This window comes from Alligator mississippiensis, chromosome 3, assembly GCF_030867095.1.
Source record: "Alligator mississippiensis isolate rAllMis1 chromosome 3, rAllMis1, whole genome shotgun sequence".
Classification (NCBI taxonomy): domain Eukaryota; kingdom Metazoa; phylum Chordata; order Crocodylia; family Alligatoridae; genus Alligator; species Alligator mississippiensis.
This window is the reverse complement of record NC_081826.1, coordinates 285,831,813-285,848,289: the sequence shown is the minus strand read 5'-3', so window position 1 is coordinate 285,848,289 and position 16,477 is coordinate 285,831,813. Positions and strand designations below refer to the sequence as shown.

The 16,477-nt window shown below is 39.8% G+C and overlaps 1 protein-coding gene across 1 annotated transcript in view; it reads right to left on the bottom strand.

The window, feature by feature from the left end:
- MBD2 (methyl-CpG binding domain protein 2) overlaps positions 1-16,477 on the bottom strand; it is a 58,057-nt gene that overhangs the window by 15,703 nt on the left and 25,877 nt on the right. The window contains exons 3-5 of the mRNA XM_059725277.1: positions 15,438-15,575; positions 2,389-2,479; positions 1,399-1,576 (exon numbers count right to left, since the gene is read on the bottom strand). Coding sequence (XP_059581260.1) covers positions 1,399-1,576; positions 2,389-2,479; positions 15,438-15,575 — 407 coding nt within the window. The remainder of the gene's footprint in view (positions 1-1,398; positions 1,577-2,388; positions 2,480-15,437; positions 15,576-16,477) is intronic.

Sequence of the window (16,477 nt, the reverse complement as noted above, 5' to 3'; positions counted from 1 at the left end):
ATGCGTTTCCCAGTTTACCATGGAAATGAGAAGCTGATTTCTAAGTAGAATGAGCCATAAGGCTGGCTCTTTACCTCCTTTTTTTAGTGGAGGGCAATTATGAAGTAGAGTTTTACAGATGAACACGATGTGTCTGGGCAACATGACGAGAGGGCTGTCAGTGAAGAGGCTAACTAAAGTACAGACAGAGCTTTAGTTCTGTAAATTGTAATACAAATACAATAAACGTAACCTGAGACACCAGAATGTCAAAGACTATCCCAGGGAAGCTTTGATAAAGGTAGACTCATGGTGCCCAGCCTTCCAATAACTCCATTGGCTGGATGAGGGGCCCAGCAGCAGCTACACTCCAGCCTGCTCCCATGTGCCCAGATCCAGCTGCAGAGGGACCCCGCACAGGGCCATGTTACCTGGCCTGCAGGGGTCTCCAGAAATGTAGCAGTGGGGCCTTAACTGCTGTGGCTCTGAGAACAGTTTAAATATTGCCACCAATCCCCTGCTGCCAAAATTTCCAAACCTATGGAGTCTGCCTAACATGACTTTGTGCGCTGCAGGGTAACCGATATTTGGATAAAAAAAATCTAAAAAGAAACAGACAGTGTTTGTAATAGCAGGTTTTAGAGAACTGACAATGGATATTTAAAACCTTGGAGAAAGAACCAGGAAAAAAAAGAGTTAATTCTTAGGTTCTTGCCCATGCATTGTGTAAGGTAAAAAAGTAGTCACCATATCCAGTGACAGAGTACTTGTTTCTTGACAGTAGCCTACCTAATGGTAACAATATGTAATCCTTAGGGCTTGTTAAAAACAAACAAGAAACAATTTGCTACCAAAATAATATAAAACAGTACTGGTGATAAGTGATAGTTACTCTAATGAAGAGTTTCATGTAGCTCAAAAGTTGTAATCCATTTTATTATATATATAGACAACTTATATAAGGTCTGCATAGTCACTAGGAGCTGACCAGTTATGACTAACACCTTCTCTCCATTAATTTCCTTGACTTACAGCTGTCATTTCCATGCTTGCACTAACCACTAGGAAGAAGAGTCATGCCAACTCCTTGCACACTACACCTCTCACACCCAACAAATATTATTCCATAAAAGTGGATCGATGTGGTGTGGGCTTTTTTCTGGTTAACTATGAACAAAAATCTTTGTTCATTATAAAGTATATGCAAACACACTCTTTGGCTGATTTTCTTCTGCCTGTTAGGCATCTAAGTGGACTTAGGCATATAGGTGTGATTCTGTTACACCCTGCTTGAATCCCAGAAAATTAGTTAACATAAAGAGGATGGTATGTCCTCCCACTCCTCCCTCCTCTTTTGTGGCTCAATATTAAAGTAACAAAAGTAGATGTATTCATTGATTTTCAGGATTTGTGCCTTACCTAATATCCTCATCCGTAACTATGAAAGCTTTGCAGAGGGGTTGAGATGTATTAAGCCAAACAGCTGGGTTCTTTTCCACAGCTGCAGAGAGCTGCCCTGTGATAGGTGCAGAACTAGTGTGCAAAGCACTGGCAACAGCGGACAAAAGGGTGTCGTCATTGTTACCTGGGCCAACACCTAAAACACAAATAAATACATGGTTAAACTTTAACATAGAGCTTACTAGGGTATGGATAAGCTTTAAATGGCAGAATTTTTACTGTTTGCAAGACAGTTATGTCTACTGATAGTAGACAAATGTATTTGTTCTTAGAAAGGTATGCTTATATTTAATGGCAATAAGATCAGCTATATTTTACAGTTGGTTTTAACAAATCATTTAACATTAATGAAGTTCAATTTCAATTTAAAAGTAAACAAACAGAGACACTAACTTCTACCTACCAAAAGCTAAAATTTCCTCTATTAAGATCATTGAACTAATGATTTAGGGTCCATCTCTAACTATTATGTTTAAGTATCCTTATTAATACATCACTTGGGCTCTAATAAATATAATTTCTCTGTAGCTTTTCATAATAACCTACATCAGCATCTCAATAACTTTTGCTTTAATGCTACAAGGAGCAAAGTCAATGTTGGCAAGTAACAGCAGAGTCTTTTACAACTCCTCCAAATTCCTATAAAAATCTCCAGTGTGATAGAATAAAGAATTACTAACTGTGAACTAGTATGTATTGAGTTTTAGATCAATTATACTTGTGTCAGTAAGTGTGCAATCCTGGAGCACATTTTATGTTAAACAACTTGATAAGAGAAGAAAAACATGTTTAAGCAGTTGGAGGTGTTCTGCCAGCAAGCACATCAAGATCTGAGGGTTAATAAAGTAAATCAAAGTGAGATCACAGTAGCTGAAAAGGTGACATGAGCATTCTTTCACACATTGCATATGTTAGACATAATGTAACTGCTATAAATGCATACAATACCTTGAAGGCCTTTAGGTAGCTCCATGGATTTTATAATTTGTTCACTTACATCAGATGCACTTAAGCCTTGTAGCCTCTTCTCCCAGAAGAGCTGAAAGATAGAGAATGCTCATTAGCATAGAAAAACACACCAGGTGTGGAAAAACAAAAACAACCATATTCATATTAGCATTTGGTTCAGTCAATAAACACTTGACATCATTTAAAGTAAGATTAATCAATGACATCAGTATTTTTAAAGATTGGGGCTTTATTATACTTTCATTGATTATTCCACCCACCCCTTGGTTGGAGTTTTGTCCCTAACCTCCATAGAGATAGGATCAAACTTTGGTTATTTCTAATAAAGATAAAATGTTTTGTACACTTTCCTAAACTATCCCCTGCCCCGCTCCCACACACACTTTAGCACCCAGAACCTGCCTGTTTGTCATGCAAAAAACAGATTAGTATCATAAGAAGTCTCACCAAGGTGTACAAATTTTCTTTTGCTACTTTTATTTTTAATAACTGTAGCGCTTTTGGGGGGCCACCAAGTTCTTAATGCAATACCAGTCCAACCCTACTAGCATTCCCTTGCTATGCACAAGCCAATAGGAGTCCTGCCTGTTTTTTGGCATGAAAACCAAAACATTTCTACCAAAACACTGACAAAAATCAGCATTTTGACAGTTCTATTAGAAAATTCTTAACCACTTAACTAAATGCCGTGTTACTAGTCAAAGTCACTGATACAGGACACAGAGGTAAGGATTATATGGAATCAAGCAAGTACTATCTCACCGTCCTGATGCTTTCAGAGGAAATGAGCCTCATTGAAACAGACAGCTACATAATGCTCATTAAAAGAAAATCTTTTTTTCCCCCACTGATGGAGAGCACTATGCAATGAGGAGAAAACTGCTAGCAGAAGTCAGTTGTCTTTAAGCATTAAGTGCACTCCCTTCCCCACTCTGCACAGGAAAAAGGACACCTTTTCCATCATATATACATATTTCTCACCTAGTTCGGTAAATTATTCTCCAATATACATCTATCTATAGAGACTGATTAATCAAAATGCCAGTGGGTCTCTTAATTGGATGAGAAAAATTATCTTAACAGTAATAAGATCATTTTCTGAAATCATCAGTAAGACCACTTGAGCCATCCAGTGTGACCCATTACTTGTGCTTTTTGTAGGACTGCATCAGTGATGCTTTTTCCAATCTGGTTTCAGATACTGGTTATTCCATAGCTTCTTTGGCACCTGTCACTAATCGTTTGCTTATGCTAGTAGTAGGGCTTCCAAGGAAATCTCAAATGCCTCCTGTGAACTCTCACCAAATTGTCAACTTTTATTGCCAGCTTAGTATTTTCTGACTCGAGTTAGACCAAGGATTCTTGTCCTATTTTTTTCTGAAGTTGGTTACCTTATGTATATTATTGATGGCATCTGAAAATGATTATTTCCCCCACATCTTTTGATTTAATCCCTATACATTTAGCCCCTTTGTATTTTTGTTAGCATCTTTTGCTAGTTTTTGCATCACAAAAACATTGTATTCAAAGTGCAATAGTTCTTCTCTATGAACTAATAATTCCCTTTAAAATTCTAGAACACTGAAGAAAACTAGGCTCAAATCAAGCAGAAGTAACAGCTCCCTACCTTGGAGTATACCGAGATTTATCAGACCAGTAAAACAGGAATAAAATCCTGCACCAGACTAGTATGATAAAAAACAAAACAACCCCCCCCCCCCACACACACACACACATTTCTGAAGGGGGGAAAAAAAAAAGCACCCCCTTAAAATAAATAAATAAATAAATAAATAAATAAATAAATAAAAGGCGCCTCATCTCCCCCACCCAGCTATTTCTTAAGGGTCCTCTAGCTTTCGGAGCCATGGGACAGATAATTGTTGCAGGGATGGGTTAGATCAAACCCCATGCATCAGACCCTTGGTCCTGGTGCTACCCCCTTCTCTGCCCCAAGCACTGGGATTGAGCCTTGTGGCCGACAGGCCCTCCTGTCCCTCCATAGCCAGATTGGGCCCGGGAGCATGGCACCACCCCTTCCTGGCCCTTCACACCCTCCCTGTCCTTGTGTGTTGGGATTGGAGGCAGGGGCCTGGTGCTACTCCTGCCTGGCACTGCACACCAGGTGCCCAATCCGGGACACAGGGCCTAGAGCTACCTACAGGTCCAGAAATTTGGTAGGAGTGGTGAAACTGATTTCCCACCACCAAATTTCCAGACCTGCAAGAAGCCCAAGCTGGATGACAGCACCACAGGCCAAAACTGGGCTGGGGGTTGAACACCTCTGCTCTGGCTAAATGTAGGTCCTTTCAACTCCCACACACAGATTATGGATCTGGATTATAATCTCTGTTGTGTGCTTTTTCAAAATGTCACAGATCAATACAAAAAAGCACCCAACCCTTAGCCAGGCTAGACTATCAGCAAACACAATCGCCAAGTCCCAACTGCTACAGCTGTTATCTAGTATTCCTAGATGCCTCCCCCAATTATCCATGCCCCTCCCAGAAGATATAGGTATGCAGGGGGGGGGGGGGGGGGGGGGGGAGTGTTCTAGGAGGGAATTTGAGGAACCACAATATGTGAAGGAACGAAATAAGAGCATCTCTGTACTCCGGCAATGAGGCATCAGAGCTTGGCAGGATTCTTCTAATGTTGCTTTTCCCTCCTCTGTGATGCACCTGACGATGGAGCTGGGACAGCAGATCATAAATTTTTACATTTGAATAAAAGGACTAAGGAGTGAATCACAGCTAGCTAACAATGCTGAACACTATTTGTATTGATACTGACACCAAATGTATGGACATCATAGTGTCAGCTAACTTGATTCTTCAAATGCATGCAGCACCTTTCTTTAAGATAAAGACAACCAAGTATTTATACAGCCTCTATCACTGCAGGGTTCTGAGGGATTTTAGAGAAACAAGCACTTTGAGATTCAGATTCAAAGGCCAGAAAGGAACTAGTCTACTAGTCTGCATAAGCAGAAGTCATCAGAATTCCCTGGACAAAATTCCTGCTGTAAATCCAACAGCTGTACATTCAAAAGATTCTGCCGGTCCACAACAGCACGGAAAACAACATCTCATCTTTGTTTAAATGTTACTGGTGGAGAATCAATGGGAATTTTGGATGAATTGTTCTGATGCCTGCTTAAAATTTTACACACTCTTTCTAGCCTGAATTTACCTACTTTCACTTTCTAGCCAGTGGATCATGCTGTGCCTTTACCTGCTAGATGAAAAGTGCCTCTTACCAAATATTCACCACCCCCCACACAGGTCCTTATAGACTAATCGAATCATCCCTCTGCCTTCTCTTGGATAAGTTAAGCAGACTGACTTCCTTTGATCTCTCACTATGAAGCGTGTCTACCAAGCCTTTAATCATTTTTGTGGTTCTTCTCTGAACCTTCTCCAATATTTCAGTCACCTTAAGTATGGACATTAGACCTGAAGCAATCACACTAGCCCCAGATACAATATAACCTGTGTTTATTGCTATTTGATATTATCTGGTTCATATACCCAAAGATTACATCTGACCCGTTTAGCCAGAGGGCATTATTGGGAGCATATATTAGCTCCCATATATTATACCATCAACTCTTTACAAAATCTGTTTCATGGTAGAATTTCCTTACCCTTTAAGACAGTCTATCCTCCACATTATTATATGACCTATTATTTTACCAGTGCCCATGTGGGCTAGGGATTCTTTCTTTGGAGGGCAAACTGAGGGAAAAGAAATTAAGGACCAGATCAAAAAAAAAAAAAAAAAGCCTGGAGACATTATCTAAAGTGCCTAAAGTTTCCTGTTCTTTAAATGGGGAGAGTTATGCGCTTAAGACTGAGGCTCACAAAACTCACTATGCTGATCAGGGGACCCAAACCAGTCAACGGCAAACAGAGGAGGAGATGTACAAAATCCCACTCATCAACACTGGTCTACCTGCAGCCCCCAGTTAGGTATCCAGGAAGAGCTACACCATTGGGTTTTGCTCCCTGCTCCTAATGTTGTAAAATACAGTACATCTAATAACACTGGAGCAAAATTCACAAGCAGTCTGAGAAGTGGCAACCAGAACCCAAAGTCCCTTAGCTTCCTCACCAAGCTGCAGTTTTGATTGCTCCACTTTTGAGCCATTCCTTTGGGAGGGGAGAGAGGTGTGTTTGAAGCACCTCCGTAAATTGGGTCTCCCATTTCCAGACAAGTTATTGTCTAGCCACTAAGCTATTACACCACAGAAGCCATGTTTTTCATGGAAGGTGATCATGAGATTCGAATTCAGGACTGACAAGGTTAGGTGTTCTCGGAAGGTAGTTAGTAGACCAGACTCTTCCAGGCATGCCTACTTTGCAAAATCCACTTGGCTTGAGATTTAAGCCTCTAAACCATGTGGGACTGCACAGTCATAACTTCAGAGGTTGGTTAGAAATGTAGCTCCTAGCTATTCTGCATTTCTACTAGATTGTAGATGCATTAGCACAACTATATATTTTTATGTTTGTTCAGAGAACGATTAAGTAATTTTACATTTCTGATCATTCTCTCACTTGGCTGAAAAAGTACATCACGATTAATGTTCAGCTATAATCAAAGCTATGATCCTAGGTAAATGCAGCATCTCCTAAGCCTAAAAGAACTACATTTTCTAGTTACAAAGTAAGGAAATGATAGATAAGGTTTTCTATTGCTGGAACCACCAAACAAAATGTTGAGCTGTCACTTTTCCTCAGAGAAAAATTGAAGCATTGCCTATTTTGCAAGAGCCTACAAGGAAAAAGTTAATTTTTGTTTTAAAGATAGAGCAATTATACTGGCCTTTTCCATTTTCATCATATGAATATGCACTTAAAAAAAAAGAGTAATATTGGAGTTCTTTGGCTTACATCAATGGTTATCCATCCAAAATTAAAAGTTTCACGCTTGCAAACCTTTAGCACTGCAAGTAGTCATGGACATCAGTGAGCCTCTATGTGAATTATACTGTGAAAGATCAAGCCCTAAGAGGGTACATAACTCTCTTGGGCTATATACAAGTGAGTTTAGTACTTAAAGACCTGCTTCTATTGACATTTACAGAAATGGCCCCTCCTGATATATCTTTTATAGTAACTGGATAACACAATTTCTAACCTGAAACCCACAAGTATAATTGCTGATTGTAGAGGTGCTGGAATTATTTCCAGAAGCAACCCGTTTTGACACTCAATCCTTGCTGACCACCCAAACATTTACCTTTGGTTTGAACAGGTTTTCCTGACCCCATTGAAGTCCATATTGCTGATGGTCACCCTTATTTAAACCTGGATTGGGTACGTCCACATGAGTTGTAAGGTTGCTGACAGGACATATGTTTAAAGAGCAATTGGGATCTGATCCCCAGGCCTAACAACAAAGCGTAATTATGGGCTCAGAGACTGGATCCCAATCACATGCAGGGGGAACCTGGGATTAATGTTTTGGGCTCTCCCTGCACTGGCAAGTTGAAAGCCATGTGCCTGAAAAAATACACTAATTAATCAGCTGGCTTTGAGGACCCACCAAAACTGGATGCAGTGGTTCCCAGACCTGGCTGACAACCAGGTGATTGTAGGCTGGATCACAACTGCACCAAGGCCCCACCTAGCAGCTGATATTTGGCTGGCAGGGACCACAAAGGGGCTGGTTTGAGCCCCAGTATGGTCCCATAGCCAGTCAACGATCAGCTGATTGGCTGGTGTGGACTGCACCAGGGCTAGTTGGAGACCCTCATGCAGTCTGCCCCTGCTGCACATTTAATTTTAGGTACAATGGAAACCAGCCACACATTTATTGCACATATTTTTATGGTTTATTTCCTGTTTTATTGTGCCATTAACTGCCTGAATGTGTGGCCAGGTTACTATTTAAGACATGATTAACTCATTAATTGTATTTGGATCTCACAAGCATGTTTTAACAATCCATGCAGCAGCAGGAAACTGCCCATTACCATCCCCATGCTTTGGCTTGTAGCATTGTCAGTGCGTTAGGTCTTATGGCTGTGTCAGGGCCAACTGTGTAGCTTTACTAAAAGGTTAGACAGGTTTGTATAGGAATGATCCTGCCTCTATGCAGGGGGTTGGACTAGATCACCTCCTGAGGTCCCTTCCAGCCTTACTTTTCTACGATTCTATGACTGCAGAACAGGACATATTAGTAGGCTGAAGTCTAGAGCAAAACAAATTTGATCACTAGTCAGTAGGGCAAAACATATTAAGCTACATAAATTTGCATGCAAATCAAGTCAAGAAGCCTAGTACATGATGAAAAGTGTGATATTTTCCAGTCTCCAATAAAGTTCTGAGAGAGTTTTTCCCCAGTTTCTTACATCAACTGAATTCAACAAAGCAGAATGGCCCACACAATTACAGTAAGCTCTCAGGTGTACTTATCAGAAACCATAAGTGGTTAACCTGAACTTAAAAAACAAACAAACAAAAAACAGGAAATTCTAGTGCCATTTTCTAACCCATAATAAACTCTAGAGGCACCATCTCCCACAACAGTTTGCAAAATCTTATTAGCTTACATCTATCAACAAAAAGTTGTGAACATCTTAAGTACATAATTTCCAAAAGGTGCTCAGAGAAAAACACTGATGTACATGTACAGAAAAGCCCTCATACTCTGTGGCCATCTGACCTACAAATCTAAGACATGCAATTGATGGTAATTGTCTCATTTTCTTTCATCCACCAGTTTGGAGGCCAGAAGCTTAAGGGTGAACTCACAATATAAAGGTGGACTGCTTTTCTGCAATACATATTCCAGTATTTGGAAAAAGTTGGAATAACGGCACAAGAAAATACCGGAAGTCTTCTAAGACACATCCAGCAAGGTAAGATTTCCATTTTGCAATGTTTAGGATTGCTCAAACTGGTATCCTGTGAAGTAAGTCAATTAAATGCACTTTCTATTTAAGCAAGAGATCACCGCAAACTTCCATGAAGCTGCTTGTTAGAAAGAGAGCAAGTAGTTCAGACGATACTTTATGCCACTCAGCAAAAGCAGCCTAAGAACTTAGCAGTTCCTTGTATCCTTTTTCAGCCATACCAAGTTGAAATACATATTCTCCTAAAGGATTTCACTCTAACCTAGTAATTTGGATGCCAATCCTCTGGGTTACACCAGACAGACCACTGCACATGGTAAGTGATCCAAATGGGCACTGCCTACTTGAAACATTTTAGAGAACTGGCCCTAAATTTTTGCTGCATATCCTGACATCCACAAACAGCAGAAAGTGCACAAGAAACTGGCACCTCTGTTATTTTCCCTATTCAATTTTAAGCAGCAGCTCCTGGCACACTAGACATACACAATATGTTTAGCTTTTGCTAACAAGCCAGTACTCAGGATCACGCCTGCTACATTCTGTTCTATAGTCTCCTTTCTCAAAGTTCAAGTCTTATTTCAAGGAGTGGGGCTGATCTTTAGGCAAGTGTTGCAGATTGCCTTATTTACTCAGGATTGTAATGAGAGATGAGTGGGTAAACAAGAGGATCAACCTACTTCAGAATTTCATTTTGAGGGATTCCAGCATACCAGCTTTGAGGTAGCATCCAATTCCTTAATGTGTATGGATTTTTCAGCTTTCTGTTGTAAGAGGTGTTTTTTGTTAGACTGTTAAACAATTCAAAAATCAAAAGTCCTTACAGAAACTGTAAGCAGGACAGCACAAAAAACTGGAAGACATGTGTTGTGCCTATCTTGTCCCCCTGCCATCATGTGTCCCTCAAAATGTCACTTACTCTATGCTCTAGGCATCTTGCCATTTACAACCACTACCATCAACATATCACAGAATAACTCCAGCAGACACATAATCAAAAACATAAATTTACTCTCTGCTAAAAAAATTATCCCTCCAGCTTGCCCCTTTGTTCATGCTTCTGGGGAAGAAATGAGCAGGCTTAGCAGTGGCCCTACCCTGGAGGTAAAAGAATGCAGACTAGTCTGAATCAAAGGTTTAGATGTTTTCATGAAGAGGAAAAGTGTTTTATAGATGGTACAGATTTGAATTGCACTTTGGAGCAGAACAGTCTGGAGGCTGAAATGGAGCACAAAGAGGGCAGGGGCACTGAAAGCCATGAGAAACAAAACTCCTTTCTTCGCTATAGCATTTATTTCCATTCAGTCAGACATGAAATATTAAATCGGTAGCTGTACAAGCTTAAGCTACTAGCTAAACAACATTTTAAGTTGTTCTCTGATCTACCTTGCTTCTTCCTTCTGGGTATACCCAAAGTCAAAAGCTTGCAGTGGACTAAAATACTGCCATAAATGGTATCTTTGTGGAAGAGAAGAGAGTTCTGGTTGGGGCAAGGTATAATATAAAACAATCATTTTAATTTTCAGCAATGAGTAGGAAATCGGCTCTCTGATTCATGAATCTAGTTCAAAGTGCAGTTTCATCCATGACTATTCTGACATTTTTCATCCATGCTAATGTTGGAGAGTTGTCCAACACCAGCTGCCTTCTCTTGGGTAATCCAGAGCTGGACGAGGTACAGCTCTTAGACAGTAAGTCAGCCAGTAATGGCTAGGTAGCTAAAACTCTGGTCCATGCAACTGAAAATGCAAGAAAAAGGAAGTTTGCAAGAGACCAAACAAAAAAGTAGACTTTACTACATTGAATAAGCTCAGGGAGTGTCAGCAATAGATTTTGCGCATGAGGATTCTTTAGAATGATAGCGAAGTAGGTAGAAGTTAAATGCATGACCAAGGCATTTAGAGCAGAAACATGACAGCTTGTCAGTAAACACAACACCGCTATCTGATATCAAACAAGTTTTAGGAAAGTGCCTCTGCAATGACTGATATGAAGAAAGATATGTGGATTTTGTGAGTAAACACTCCCCATCTGTACATTGATTCATCCACAAGAAGCATGGCCTGCCAGAAAGGTTCTCTTCAAATGACAGTCTCGGTCCCTAGCGTCAGCCACAAGACTGTTCTGGAATCTCCGGACATGCAGCTCGTGGACCTTCTCAGATCCTCCGGTATGAATTTCTTTTTCTTAATGAGGAAGCAAGAGGGCAAGCCAAGAATGCTGGGGTTGCACGTATTCTGAAGATTTCCAAGCTGTGTTTCACAGTCCTTTCCAAATGCCTGTGAAGAGCTGTGGAGCTTCATGATGCTCTGAGTGTACAGCTTCAAGTAAGATGCCTAAAAGCATGAAGCCCACAAGTGCCGCAAGGATCCGACAGTCCATAAAAAGGAGCTGCCAACTGTACCCACACCAAATCAGAAGACAACTGCTACTGGGTGGCCATTCTGGGAACTACCACAACCAGAAGAATTTATTGCTTGAGGGAGCTGCTGCCACAAACAGCTAAGAGGTCACCAGAGATCACTTCAGAAATTATGAAAAAGTTTCTTCCATGACTGTGAAGAATAATTGCCACTGAAAGGATGTACAAAGACCAACACAAGAGGATCCAGATCAAAGAAGAATTTTGGGGAGGTCTAATTAGACTTTAGCTCAGGGAGGGGGATGAGGGGAGAAAGATGTGGGCAAGAGGAAGGAGGTCAGACCAGGGTACCTAAAGGAAAGTGAACCAGAGGCCTCTGAATAAGGCAATGGATGAAAAAAAATGGGGAAGAAAGTGACAAAAGCTGGTAGGTTGAGAATTTTTTTTTTTTTTTTTTTAGTATGAGTGAATTATACACATACATAGAGGGCAGCAGTGAGTGGATTATGTTGGAAAAGAGGGATGTGATAGATCTAGCTGGATGGAAACGCATTTGATTGGGAGTTGGGAAGGGAGGCCACCATGGGGCTGTCTCACTACGGAAGAAGATCACATTATGGAATGTTGTGAAAGCGTTATGTATTTCCCTCGAGCCTGCATCTCCAGTTGTCTCTCTCCACTTTATCCTATCAGATCCAATAGGGAATCAAATCCTTGCTTTCCTGAAAGTAAGCAGGGACTATACACCATGCTGGCCTTTTGCTTACTAGGGAAAGCATACATAAGTATAGAATCTAAGAATACAAATTCAATCAAATTATGTATGCACATACTGCACCCCCGTGAGTGAAACAGAGCTGTTTCAACAGCTCGCTGCAGGTCTGGGGTGCCAATTCAAGCCCTGCTCTGGATTCATGGCAAAGGCTACCCAGTGACCCAGCTATGAATGGGTGCCAAGTTATTCAGGTTGGGGAGTCAAAGACACTAGCTGTGAGGCTGGTCTGTGTGCCACTGGCTACAGAAACCAGAATACTGCACATACGCAGTAGCATGGGTGATGGGAGAGCTGATACCTTTTGTACTTCTGGCAACTGCTGTACCTAAGATTTCTATTATCATGTAAAATATTGAAGTCTTAAAAATTGATGTCCTCATGTAAAGAAACAATGTCCTCTATAACAAGCACTGAATAATTTAAGCTGTTTCCATAAACACTATTTACATGATAAATGTATTGACTAACATTAAATTGCTACTTTTCCTGAACAAAGTAGTATTCAGTCTCTAATCCCTGGAAGTTGTCGAAGTGCAAGGAGAGAATAACTGCTTATAGTGCCATGTTTGAGTCAACAATCTCAGTTATTAATATGTCCAACTCTATTGGTCTTTTAAAAGTTGTTGTACCAGGGAAATCTGACATTCAGTTTGAGACATCTTTGAAGCAGCTAGTATGTAATTACATACTACTATCACTGCTAATTCCATTACAAACAAAATACATGTGGCAATTTTCTAGCAGGATCTTTTACAATAATTCACCTTGATAGTTTGGACATTTTTTGATAAGAAAAATCTGATGCAAACTTTAGTTGCAGGGAGCCGGTCCCCATGGTTCAGTTACCTTTTTCATGAGAGCTAGAAGTAACTTCCTCACTCATAATCTTGGCTCTTGTACCTCAGATCATCCATTCAGATCTGCAAGCTTCCACAGCCAAGTAACTTGGCAACTAATTATAAGCTCTTGGAGTCTTCCAACTACAAATCATTCTTCACTACCCAGAATACGAGCTCTACTGAAGAATCAGCATCTTTAGCTTAATTGCCATTCCCCTACATCTTTAAAGAGAGTCCAGGTTTTGCTTCATAAACTTGATTTACATGTACAGGATTACTTCATACAAGCCTTATGTTCTTGGAATTTGAGAGACCATTCCACAGCAATGAAGTGGATTGGCAAAGAACAAGAACACTGCTCTAACATCAACCCTGTAATTCTCATATGAAAAGCAGCACTAGATGGTAAATTAAGGTTTAAATATATAAATAGTCAAATAAAACCCCCCACTGTTCCAAAACCAAAAGTTAACTTGGATATTTACAGAAAACCTTTCTGCTTAGCCACAGAAAATGAGTTTGCTTGAGCTAATTGCATCTTCTTCCCAAGAAGTGATACTGTAAAAGATGAAACTGGAATCTGATCAAAAGTTACCAAAATGACCCAAAAGGCAGGTTTGCTCAGTTTAAGATCATATTCCCTCTGGACTTATCAGACTCTCTCTTAAGAGGCAAAGACCTGAATCAACTGAGTATGGACAGTTGTCTAGAATGTGAATCTTTAGGATGAAAGATTACTTGTTTACATACCAACTGCTGAATAGCCATAAAAGACTTCAGTCGTTACAAACATGGGAGGGAGGGGATGCAAACGGACAAACAGGAAGAACTTTGAGTCCATCAAGATAGAACTGGTAAAGATCCATTTCTTTTGCAATGAAGGCCTCCCAACCATAACCCAGTTCAGGGAATATTACTGGTGTAGGAACCACACACTGTAAGGAACAATTCAGCGCTGGAAGTGTAGCAGCTGAAGGGGAAAAAAAAAATCAAAGGAATGTGGTGACAAGAGCCTTTAGACACATGCAGTTATGTATCTTTTAGATTTGGATGGGATACACTTACATGGCCCCTGCTGAACTTCGTGGGACCAACACTGAAGCAAGTCGAGAACTTCAAAATCTTGCTGAAATACCTCTATAGCAAGATGATCCAATATGGGTCGAAATTTCTTCTTCCTGGCTCACCTGAAGAGGAAGAAACACTACACAGGATGTGGGATCTAGATTCTTTATGTAGCTTCTTAAAGAAAACAAAGCCAAGTCGCATGTCATAGTCTTGACCTATTTCTCAGGAGATCAGCACACAGGACCTTTAAGGGTGCAATGATAATATAGGGAGTCTAGAATTTAATGAATGAATGTTAAAGCAGCAATTATCCCCCAAACAAACACTTTTTTCATAAGAAAGTGGGTGCGAGAATGTACAGAACACAAACAACTGTTACTTCCTATGCCGTTACTAGCCATCTCAACCTGAAGAGAGACACTACAGGGGTTTGATCAAAGTAACTTGGATCCTTTTGGGTATGGCTTTTAAATTATGTTCAGATATACACAATACTATTTGTTAGCTGGGGGCAAGGGAGGAATCCTTTTCACACCATGAGTAATCAGTATCAGAAAGGGACCTAAATGAAATCTTGCATGTTCTCATTTTTTCCCTAGACATGAGCTTCTGACTAAAGTTCTCTCAAAGTGGATTTAATGAACTTAAATGCCACAAATACCAATTTAAAAATGGTTTAGGTAAAGCCTATTTTAACATGAAATTTTATAAGAGGTATAATTCTACACCTTCCTCTTTATAAATAGTATCCTTTTTATAAAGAGGTAAAATATAATGAAGTTTGATGCTTGATGTCAAAGTACCATAATTTTGCAAAGGGATGTGTTTTAGAAGAGTTTTATAACAGACAGAAATAATCTAATTTTGAACAAAGGTATGGATTAAGAGGTTAGCTTTCTTCACTTACTTTTTGAAAAATATACATAAAAAGACAGAACTGACTAAATAGGCTTTATTCCACACATGTTAAAGTAAGATATACTTAATAGAAATTCCCTTAAGGACATAAATCCTTATTTATTATACAATGTATTCAGCTCTATTAACTAAACCCCAAAAGGGACCTTGGGTCATAATACCATTTTCTGAACAGTGACAGTGGGGAAGTAATAAGCTTCTTACTTGCCGTGGCTGCTCTGTCACTCGTTGCGGATCAGATCTCACTTTGTTACTAGGATGGTTGGTAACTTTGGTTACTGGCTGTTTGAAGATAGATGCCGTTTGCCTGATTGGCAGCGTTGTATTTAAGTCTGGTTTACCCTGTCAAAACACACACACACAAAAGTAGATTAACAAGAACTGTAAATAAAACAAACTGAAGCTGAATAAATCAATTTCTATTGAAAAGTAAGGAAGGGACGGGGTTTCTAGTAAACATTTTTTTTTTTTAATGGTGTTCCCCAGTAGCTACTTCAGACTTTATTCCACCTGCTTTTCCCATCAGGTTACTCACTAACAGGATAAGAAGAGTCCTGCTTTCCTTTTGGTGAAATCTTCCTGTCAAAGTGATCGCTGGTCTGAATTTATTAGTTTTGTGACTCCCAAACCTGTATAAAATGTATTTTGAGCAGCTAAACATAGGCTCTAAAGAACCACACATATTCAGTCACACACCTTAAAACCAGAACGAGCAAATAAGATCTATTCTATACAACACAGGCCAAAATCTTTCCAATTAATTCTGTATCAAGGAACTTCCTGTTTTCTAACAAAGTAAGAGCATCTTCTGGAGTGAAACTACTATATACCTGTCTTAAGAACTTCTGTTGGCAAAGCTAGGTTGAGCAGGGTTGGTTATTATGAAGAGGTCTCATCCCAACTGATGTTATCAACAGAAGTCCTTAATGTAAACGCAGTTGTGACAGCGAAACTTGCACTTTTTACTGGTTTAGCTTGTTTCACTTTAGGTGGGATCAGTTTCCTTATACCGATACAAAAGAACAAGCTTTACATTTATGACTTTGTTCACTCTAGAAGAGTTATGCTAGTATATTGTATCCATAGTCACATCTCAACAAAACACTGCTAATGTTGATGTGACCAAGTCTTAGATTTAAAGGCTGAGTTAAATCCACTGAAGACTTTGAATCTTTAAGTAGTTAGCTTTTCTCAGTTTTTAGAGGAGAAGAGCTGGGAAGGGAACACAAACCATATATGCAATT